Source organism: Oncorhynchus gorbuscha, linkage group LG08 (assembly GCF_021184085.1).
Source record: "Oncorhynchus gorbuscha isolate QuinsamMale2020 ecotype Even-year linkage group LG08, OgorEven_v1.0, whole genome shotgun sequence".
NCBI lineage: Eukaryota > Metazoa > Chordata > Actinopteri > Salmoniformes > Salmonidae > Oncorhynchus > Oncorhynchus gorbuscha.
The window spans coordinates 61,599,134-61,609,878 of record NC_060180.1 but is presented as its reverse complement, the minus strand read 5'-3'; the positions used below and the strand labels follow the sequence as shown (position 1 = coordinate 61,609,878).

Sequence of the window (10,745 nt, the reverse complement as noted above, 5' to 3'; positions counted from 1 at the left end):
TTTTGTTCTGGCTTAACGTACTTGCTCGCTAAATAAAGGTTAAATACATATGAGGACATCGAGGTCCGGACCTCTGTACGTTTTTCGAATAAAAAATACATCATAATATTTTTTTTTTTTTCTGAACACAGTCGAGGTCTCAACTTGCTGTTAGGTGTTAGAATAATAAAACACACAAGGTGCAATTTCGAAAACAGCAGTTTTCATTTGCTATTACCATGCAAGGATTTGGTTAAACAATTCACCCACATTGACAATACACACACTTGTATAACCGTTAGATAACAGCCAGTCGCTTGAACCTCTATGAACCAACCACCGACAGCGCTCCATTCACCTACAGTATCTCGAAGTGCTTCAACCTCACTCCCAGCACGCTGGTTGTGGCCATGGGATTCCACGTGAAATCATTTTATAAAGAGACTGACATCGTTTTTCACCAATGGTCGTACGTCTCGGGCTGTTTCCATATACTTGCCATGGAAACACAATTACCGGAGCCAATAAACGCAGGGTAGAGGAAGGAGGTCGACGGTGCTAAGGGCGGAGCTCAAAATGAGGTCACTCTGAAGTGCTAGGGATATGACTATGACGAAACTTGAACGCTAGGTGTAGAGTAGTGTAGTGTGTCAAACCAAAGCCTGAATGACCGAGAAGCAAAATAAAACGATTCGTTTTGCAAACCAACAGAAGTCGTTGAAATCACAGAAAAGAGACGATAATCTACTTTAACTGGCAGGTTGGTGAATTTGTGATATTTTTGTTGGCTCCTATGGTTTGGTGTTTGTGGGGGATTTTCAACTGTATCGCGAAAGCCTACTTCTTCGAAACTCTGGGAGTGGTCAGAGCATATATACATCTTTATTATAACAGGCCTTGGTGGGTTTTACAAAAAAATATATATATTTAAAAGGAGTTAGAAAGTTGCGTTGCATGACTGTCAGTGTGCGGGTCATAGTGGGACAGTAAACCCTGCCCACTGACTGTCAGTGTGCGGGTCATAGTGGGACAGTAAAGCCCTGCCCACTGACTGTCAGTGTGCGGGTCATAGTGGGACAGTAAGCCCTGCCCGCTGACTGTCAGTGTGCGGGTCATAGTGGGACAGTAAGCCCTGCCCACTGACTGTTAGTGTGCGGGTCATAGTGGGACAGTAAGCCCTGCCCGCTGACTGTCAGTGTGCGGGTCATAGTGGGACAGTAAGCCCTGCCCGCTGACTGTCAGTGTGCGGGTCATAGTGGGACAGTAAGCCCTGCCCGCTGACTGTCAGTGTGCGGGCCATAGTGGGACAGTAAGCCCTACCCACTGACTGTCAGTGTGCGGGTCATAGTGGGACAGTAAGCCCTACCCACTGACTGTCAGTGTGCGGGTCATAGTGGGACAGTAAGCCCTGCCCACTGACTGTTAGTTACGCTCCTTACATGTCTACTGCTGGACTGTACGCAGCCTGTGCCATAGTCATAGAAACAATACAGAGAAACAATTATGCAAAACAATAACAAATGTTTGCCCTCTGTATGATCAAGCTTGAGTGAGGATGAGTGATCAGTCATCATTGCATGTGTCAGAGATCTTTCAAAAACATGCTTAGTGTATTGAAAGGGCAGTCTATTGCGGTGTTTTCTGGCAGTGAAACATTGGTACAAAACATTATTAACTGATCAGGCGGCTGGTTCGATTGTTTCAAGCCAGACAGTGGCTGGGTGCCTTGCGCCGCTGTTTTATAACACGTCGATTAGGCCTAAATGAAAAATCGCCACCGCATGGAGCCGGTGTTGTGTCCTGTTTTTAGTCATCTTTAGCCGACTAAACAATAATCGCTGTGTGTGATTTTCCAATTTGATGAGATTTTTCTTTGCTAGAGAGACACAATCATAAGGTCAATGGTATGGAGGAGGATTCATTTTTTTTGTTCATCCGAAATTAGTCTTCAGTAATAATAGCCTACTTACTAAGATGTCTAACATGTACAAACAAGTTAGATTATTTGTACATTTTGAAATAAAAATGAAGTGTTTAAACTACATATGTAAATGCTACAGTGGCCTCACCTCACCTACTTATTTATATTATTTATAATATTATGTATACACAATGTATAAAATGAACCTCCTAATCCAAAATGCTTGTGAAAGGCATATGGATTCACCTGGTCAGTCTATGTCATGTTCCTAAGGTTTTGTACACTCAGTGAATATGTAAACAGGGCTGGAAAGTGACTGACTGGTAGCAGGAATATATAAATGCCTATGGTAATATACAAGTGGTAATATATACATTAAACATGAGTAACAGTGACCAGTAGCAAGATAAAATAGATAGGTACTAATGGTAATGGCAATTAATAATCAATGAGCAGCAGCGTAGTGGTAGTCATGTATCTAATCAATAATCAATGAGCAGCAGTGTAGTGGTAGTCATGTATCTAATCAATAATCAATGAGCAGCAGTGTAGTGGTAGTCATGTATCTAATCAATAATCAATGAGCAGCAGTGTAGTGGTAGTCATGTATCTAATCAATTATCAATGAGCAGCAGTGTAGAGGTAGTCATGTATCTAATCAATAATCAATGAGCAGCAGTGTAGTGGTAGTCATGTATCTAATCAATAATCAATGAGCAGCAGTGTAGTGGTAGTCATGTATCTAATCAATAATCAATGAGCAGCAGTGTAGTGGTAGTCATCTAATCAATAATCAATGAGCAGCAGTATCTAATCAATAATCAATGAGCAGCAGTGTAGTGGTAGTCATGTATCTAATCAATAATCAATGAGCAGCAGTGTAGTGGTAGTCATGTATCTAATCAATAATCAAAGAGCAGCAGTGTAGTGGTAGTCATGTATCTAATCAATTATCAATGAGCAGCAGTGTAGAACAAGTGTGCTTATCTTTGTCATCCCAAAACACCAGTAGTTGTTCTTTCCATGTTCTTCTATTTCAGGCTCCTGTAGTCAGGAAGTAATGTAATAAAGATATTGTGGAGGAAATGGGTCAGTAGTCTGAGTTTTGAAAACGTTCAACCTCGTTAAGTTACAATAGTCCCATGATGACAGCACGTCTCCTGTCCCCAGCACGGCGTGGTTCAATTCAATAATGCTTTATGGTTTAAGTTACTTTATTGACTACTAATGCAACACCATAAAGTTATGCTGATTATGTTTATGACCTTATAGTAACAGTGGTAGATTCAGCCAGAGGACATTGGCAAGCAGCCCAATGCGTTACATGACTGATTGGGGGCATTGTGTCGTTCATGACTGATTGGGGGCATTGTGTCGTTCATGACTGATTGGGGGCATTGTGTCGTTCATGACTGACTGGGGACATTGTGTCGTTCATGACTGATTGGGGGCATTGTGTCATTCATGACTGACTGGGGCATTGTGTCATTCATGACTGATTGGGGGCATTGTGTCATTCATGACTGACTGGGGGCATTGTGTCATTCATGACTGACTGGGGGCATTGTGTCGTTCATGACTGACTGGGGGCATTGTGTCATTCATGACTGACTGGGGCATTGTGTCATTCATGACTGATTGGGGGCATAGTGTCGTTCATGACTGACTGGGGGCATTGTGTCGTTCATGACTGATTGGGGGCATTGTGTCATTCATGACTGACTGGGGCATTGTGTCATTCATGACTGATTGGGGGCATAGTGTCGATCATGACTGACTGGGGGCATTGTGTCGTTCATGACTGATTGGGGGCATTGTGTCGTTCATGACTGACTGGGGGCATTGTGTCGTTCATGACGGATTGGGGGCATTGTGTCGTTCATGACTGATTGGGGGCATTGTGTCGTTCATGACTGACTGGGGGCATTGTGTTGTTCATGACTGATTGGGGACATTGTGTCATTCATGACTGATTGGGGGCATTGTGTTGTTCATGACTGATTGGGGCATTGTGTTGTTCATGACTGATTGGGGACATTGTGTCATTCATGACTGATTGGGGGCATTGTGTTGTTCATGACTGATTGGGGACATTGTGTCATTCATGACTGATTGGGGGCATTGTGTTGTTCATGACTGACTGGGGGCATTGTGTCGTTCATGACTGATTGGGGACATTGTGTCATTCATGACTGATTGGGGGCATTGTGTCGTTACATTACTGATTGGGGGCTTTGTGTCGTTCATATGATGCTACTCAGGGCAAAGCAAGGAGAGTGATACATCACTAACAGGGGGGGTTGGCTTTGAGGGCCAGTTTCCTGGACACAGGTCAAGTCTAGTCTTGGACACTGTTGTATTGTGTGCATGTGGTGAATAAACATTGAAACTTAAAACTTGAAATATTACTAATAGCCGGCCAGTTATCTGCCACCTCTTCACACCTGCCATTGTGCCCATTACTCAACAGAGCAAAATAATACACAAACAGGAGTAGCCACCTCGCATACTGTCTGTTAGAACCAGTCCCTGCAATAACAGACAGACAGTCCGTAGTGCATTTTACTACTGCCTCCTGCGAGTCTCTCTCTGGGTCACCACGTTACTCTGGGAACACACACACACACACACATACACACACATACACACACACACACACAAGGCCGTAATTCAATTGGTCAAATACAGAGAGGACAGTGTGTTGCGTGAAGGCATGTGGACTTAGTGCAGAGGAGTTATTTTCCACCGCGGCCGTGCCAACTGCTGTTTACAGGACACAATGGCTTGGTTTGGCACGTTTCATGTCTGTCAGGGACTGGGAGTCCCTTTGAAAGGATAGTGGAGTAGACTCATACACTGAGCTGGCCTGACTCAAGCCCTGCCTAGACAAGTTACAGGTTCAACTGAGCTCCCCAGAGGGGGGAGAAAGGGCAGGGGGCTACCCCAATAAGGAGAACTGTCGGGTGGTTCCGCTTTGATGGACCATCCCTTGACCTGGCCCTCACTTGGGTGGATCCCAGAGGTCTAGATAGAACTGATATAGGTACTGGGATAGCCAATGTCTAGCTAGCTCTGTTGTGTTACAGGGCAGAGGACAGGGGCAGGTGACACCTTTGGGGGTCTTGGCTAGGTGTTTCTTGTCTGATAGCTTCAGAGGAATTCTACTGTATCAAATTATATATTTGTTCCTGGGATTTATTTAATTGTGCGCTTAAATGGTTTTAACATTGTAAGAAATTGTCACAACTAGTGTAGCTAACTGACCCTCCTCTTCCTCTCTTCCAGAAAACTGCAGCTCATCCATCCATTCTCTTTGGCATCCTGTGGACAATGGGGTGATTAAGTTTAGCTTCCTCCATCCTCTACTCAGCACTTCTCTGGTTTAAACCCTCAACACACCACACCTCCCTTCCTCTAATGTCAGATAATTCAGACCCAGACTGCAGCTCCATGGCTAGGGGGGCCTCAGGGTGCAGGTCCATGGCTAGGGGGGCCTCGGGGTGCATGTCCATGGCTAGGGGGGCCTCAGGGTGCAGGTCCATGGCTAGGGGGGCCTCAGGGTGCAGGTCCATGGCTAGGGGGGCCTCAGGGTGCAGGTCCATAGCCCAGCTTCGTTGTAGGAGCAGCTATAGCCAGGTTGGTCCAGGCCTGGGTCTAGCCTCAGAAGGCAGTGACAGCAGTTGCCAGGACCCCTCGGCCTCACCCCACATTGGCCGTAGGAGCGCCTGCTCACGTTCCTTCCACGACGACGTGGACATGAAGAGCAGTGGATCCAGCGGGACCGAGTCACACGGCAACGAGATCCACGGAAGCCATGGAAACGAGAGTCACGGCAACGAGTCAACAGGTAGCTCCAATGGCAACAGCAGAGACTCGGCTCTCGGGGGGTCGTCTGGGAGCAACAAGCGGTCAGTGAGCGGATGTGCTTTAGTTGGTTTATGGGAGGGGTTAGACTAGACAACATTTCTAGATGGGTACCTTTTTACCAGTCTTATTTTGCCGGCAGCCCATCAGACTAGGAAGAGTTGACATTATTAGTTGATCCAACACCACACATCATCAACATCCCATCTAAATCCAAGGCTACATGATGATGCATGTCCTTTTTATCATCCTCTGTTGTTGTGTCTGTGTCCCCCTTTGACGTAGGTTGACATCAATATGCCTCACTGGCAGCACATTCTGAGGCCGTTAGAGATGGTGGCTGTCTTTCATGTTGTATCAGGGTCCCTCCATCCCTCGATCTTCCTCTGTTGGCACAGGCTGGTCCACATCTGACATGCCCTAGATACTGACAGCGGCACCCTGTCTCTCATTTCTCTCCCCATGGTGCCCATGCAGGCTGCTCCATAGACAGGAAATGATGGACCACATATTGGAAGTGAGACCCTCACAGAGAGAAGTGAAAACCCCGTAGAAAGTAATAATGGACCCCATTGAGAACTTATGGAAGCTGACAATGGAGTGGCTGTAATTGGATGGCGGTGCCCACTTCACCACCCTAATGACACACTCTGCCCCCTCCTTATTTCTCAGCAGCTGGGCTGAAAACACCTGAAAACACTCTTTGAAGAGAAAGGCACTGGAGCACATCTTGATTGTGTGGAACTTCTCGTTAAAAGCAAAGAGTGATCGAGGTATTTTTTTGCTGAGAGGTCGCAGTACTTGTGTGTCATAGGGTGAAGTTGTCTTTCGCTTTCTGTCTCCACTCTGTGACAATACAGTATGTACCTGTCAGCTCCACTGCAACAGTGGGGAGGCCTACAGCTGCTCTTATTATCATTATATAATTAGCTTATTCTATTTACCTACCTCTATAATTAGTTGCAACCGTTTGCCAGACCACTCTGTTAATGCCAATAGGAGATACCGCTGATACTTTAGGTGGCTCTCTTTTATATAATTAGATCTCTAAATGCTTATATTATATTCTGAGCTACTATTTAAATACACCTGAGTTATATTTCATGAGTTGGCTGTCTTCAGCAGCTGTTTATAGCTTTTGGATGTATTAGCGCTCTTGCTTAGCCTTTAGGCTGATGCCTGTGACACAAAAACACACATTGGCTCATACTTACTACAGATTCTCACACACACATTAACGCACACACACAATCCAGTTTACCTGTGCCATGGTCCCGTCTTTGCTTCAAAAAGACACAATAGAGTACCACAGAGTCATAATACCCATAAAACCTTGTGGTCAAACTAGAAAATGGTTGTAATCGGTTTTCCACCATTCATTTTTCCCATACTTTGATGCTAATTAGCATTTTCAAATCTGAGAGTAAATATATTGATATAAGTCACCTTGTCTGAGAGAGATTTACATGGTTATCAAAACATCACGCCAGGGTGATCCTAAACGAAACACAAAAATGAATGGTGGAAAAACGATTGGAACCATTTCCCTGTTTGACCACTAGGTGATGTAATTATGCTCTTTCAAAGACAGAGGAAAGTCAGACTGACCTGAGATTGAAACAGCATAGAATTCCCATGGCATCCTCTGTGGAGTTAGCGTGGTTGCCAGTCTTTGTTCAGCTATTACATTCCACTCAAGGTGTCATTTGCCAAAGATGGCACATTTTACGGAGTACAAAGAGTGGAATGTTACAGAGACAGGAACACAGACAACTGCAGAGTGGATGGGGAAAACAAAAAGGCAAATATCATTTTTAAGAGCTGCTCTGGTATCCATGTACCATTGTATCATTGTACTCTCCTGAACACAATAAAAGTAGAGCAAACTCCAAGCCATTGTACCAGATGGGCAAAGAAATGGATCCACTCATTTCATGCTAAACTCAAGGACTTTGTTTTGCTATTTCATTTAAAACATTTTGGAAAATACCCTCTTCGTCATAAACATGAAATCCACTTATTGTCCACGATTGAGGAATTAAATCATTCATCAATGGTTGCATATGTCTATATGGTAGTAGCTTTGGAGTCTATTTTTAGTGTATCACTTTTGCTTATAACAATTTAATTCTAGTGGTTTGAAACAATTCTCAATGAAAACATGTTACTTTATGTCATTAATAATCTCTGTCTGTCTGTCTGTCTGTCTCCCCAGCTCTAACTCCCACAGCCCCTCTCCTCCCAGTAGTTCCAATGCTTTCAGCCTGCTGAGTTCTGAGCAGGACAACCCTTCCACCAGCGGCTGCAGTAGTGAGGAGTCAGCTAAGGCCAAGACCCAGAAGGAGCTTCTCAGGACCCTGAAGGAGCTCAAGCGCCACCTTCCTGCTGACAAGAGGAACAAGGGCAACAAGTCCAGCTCCCTCAACACTCTGAAATACGCCCTGCGCTGTGTCAAACAGGTGGAAGGTAAGAGATAACTCAACCGCAAAGCATTCTGGGTAGTAAGCCTGAACATGTGATTTGATTATGTATTTAGCATTACATTATAGTTTGTTGTTGTCTAATGCATCTTAAAAGGCAAATAGGAAACCAATGTGGGTTTGTGTTGTTGTGTTTCAGCCAATGAGGAGTACTACCAGCTGTTTATGACCAATAGCATTCAGCCATCCGGCCTGGATGTATCCTCTTACACCATCAAGGAGATAGACAGCATCACCTCAGAGTACACCCTCAAAAACAATGTAAGTTACTAACCCTTTTTCCTCTGAATACACCTTCAAAGCATGAAAAAGAGACAATTTTACCTTAAACACATAAAGCAGTTGCAAACAGAACCCAACAATACCAAAGTACATTGATAGCGTGACTCATAGTCATACCCACACCTGTGTCCATCTCTGGCCTTATTTGACATACAGTGTCTGAACAACAACAGATCAGATATCCCAGCGATTAGGAATAATCCACGCTTGCAGCTGTGTGTGTACTGTATATGCATGTTTTTCTCATACGTATTCCTGTGTGTTCCTCCAGGACAACTTTGCGGTAGCGATATCTCTGATCACGGGGAAGATCGTCTACATCTCAGACCAGGCTGCCTCTATCCTCAACTGTAAAAGGGGTGTCTTCAAGGACGCTAGGTTTGTGGAGTTCCTGACTCCCCAAGACGTCAGTGTTTTCTACAGCTTCACCACGCCCTACCACCTGCCCTCCTGGAGCATGTGCCCCGGAGCAGGTAGCTAACACCCTCTTTAACGTATAACCTCTTATAGACAGTCTATAAACAGTTTTAGATACATCACAAGGTGTGCACAAAAATGTTTAAGGTAGGGTGGAAAAAGAAAACATGCATGTTTACCCATTACATCTGGCTTTACGAGTGGTCCCCCGTCCTAATGATAGTGAATCATTATTTTGAAATCTATAGCACCCTTTTGAGACACTCACAACTCTTTACACGCAAATCCCATGTAGTTATAATGATCGGAAAACAAATTCATTTAAAACAGCACACGCTGAACTGTTGCTAGGAAAACATGAAAACATTTAACTGGATTTGAGTCTAGTCGCCCTACCCTCGTCAGCCATGCTAAACAATACAAATCAATGACAGAGTCCCTAAAGCCAGGTAACGCAGAGGGATTAATAAGAGCTTGGGAAACATGCGTAGTGTAGGCATGGAAACACTGAGGCGAGGGTCGGCAGTAAGCCGATGAAGTAGAGGCTTCTTTTGAATTAAAAAATGTTCCCCTTCCCCTCTTCTCTTTTCAGAGTCCTCCCCGTCGGATTGCATGCGGGAGAAATCCTTCTTCTGTCGGATCAGGTGTGTGTAGGGCTATGACCGTGTGCCAGCTTCTCTTTGCATTTCTATTCATTCCCTTTTTCCACTTTGGATAGATTTAAATTAGTTTGAGTCTCGAGCTGGTCTCTTCTCGCTCCTCTCTGACACACACGTACACGTATAGATGCACACACTCACTATTCATAGTTGTTGTTAAAGTAAAACTACGGCTCAACTCTGCTCCCAAGAGGCAGGTAAAAACACAAGTAGCGTAGTAGAGCTGAACTCTGTGAAATAGCTGCTGAAGAAGGGAAATCCACTGACACAAACCGTCAATCATTATCATACTATAGGCTATATTTTCATGGTTTTGTTGCTGCTTTAGTGACTTGCTGACTTTGTCCACTCTCTCCTGTGTTCTGTAGTGGAGGTAAGGAGTGTGAGGGGGACATACAGTACTCTCCGTTCCGTATGACCTCCTTCCTGATGAAGGTGCAGGACAAGGTCCATTCTGAGAACCAGCTCTGCTGCCTCCTACTGGCTGAAAGGTTGCATTCCGGATACAAGGGTAAGGACCAATCAAAATGCCATCACAACACCTGAGTTGTGCCTGTTTGAATACTTTTGAAACTGCATCTTTAATAGTGTATAACAGTGGATAGTATGCGATTGGTGTGTGGGAACAGTGGTGTTAACAGTGTTTTAATTTGCCTACAGCTCCCAGAATTCCTAGCGACAAGCGCATCTTCACCACCACACACACTCCTAGCTGCGTGTTCCAGGATGTGGACGAGAGGCAAGACACCAAACATTTTTCTGATACTGTGTTTGTATTGGGATTATGATCTAGTAATCAGTGTAGGCTGCTGAGGGGAGGACGGCTCATAATAATGGCTGGAACAGAGAAAATTGAATGGCATCCAACACATTGAAACCATGTGTTTGATGTATTTCAAATCAAATGTTATTTGTCACAAGTGCCGAATACAACAGGTTTAGATCTTACCATGAAATGCTTACTTACAAGCCCTTAACCAACAATGCAGTTCAATAAATGTTTGCTAAATTAACTCAAGTAAAAAATTAAATAAAAAGTAACACAATAAGATTACATAACAATAACGAGGCTATAAACAGGGGGGACAGGTACAGAGTCAATGTGCAGGGGTACAGGTTAGTTGAGGTCATTTGTACATGTAG

General features: G+C 44.3%; 1 protein-coding gene across 13 annotated transcripts in view; it reads left to right on the top strand.

Annotated features, from left to right (window-relative positions):
* The first annotated feature begins 603 nt into the window (after positions 1–603).
* The window catches only part of LOC124041933 (period circadian protein homolog 2-like), a 31,318-nt gene continuing 21,176 nt past the window's right edge, over positions 604–10,745 (top strand). For 10 of the 13 annotated variants that reach the window (XR_006840010.1, XM_046360122.1, XM_046360120.1 and 7 more), the window contains exons 1-8: positions 604–739; positions 5,186–5,808; positions 7,980–8,230; positions 8,384–8,505; positions 8,798–8,999; positions 9,536–9,587; positions 9,971–10,113; positions 10,263–10,341. Coding sequence is in view for 12 of the 13 variants with exons in the window: in XM_046360122.1 (XP_046216078.1) it covers positions 5,318–5,808; positions 7,980–8,230; positions 8,384–8,505; positions 8,798–8,999; positions 9,536–9,587; positions 9,971–10,113; positions 10,263–10,341 (1,340 nt within the window). In the remaining variant the exon portion in view is untranslated. Of the gene's footprint in view, positions 740–5,185; positions 5,809–6,436; positions 6,538–7,979; positions 8,231–8,383; positions 8,506–8,797; positions 9,000–9,535; positions 9,588–9,970; positions 10,114–10,262; positions 10,342–10,745 lie in introns of those variants that run through there. The other 3 variants (XM_046360127.1, XM_046360128.1, XM_046360129.1) reach the window with 3 other exon arrangements.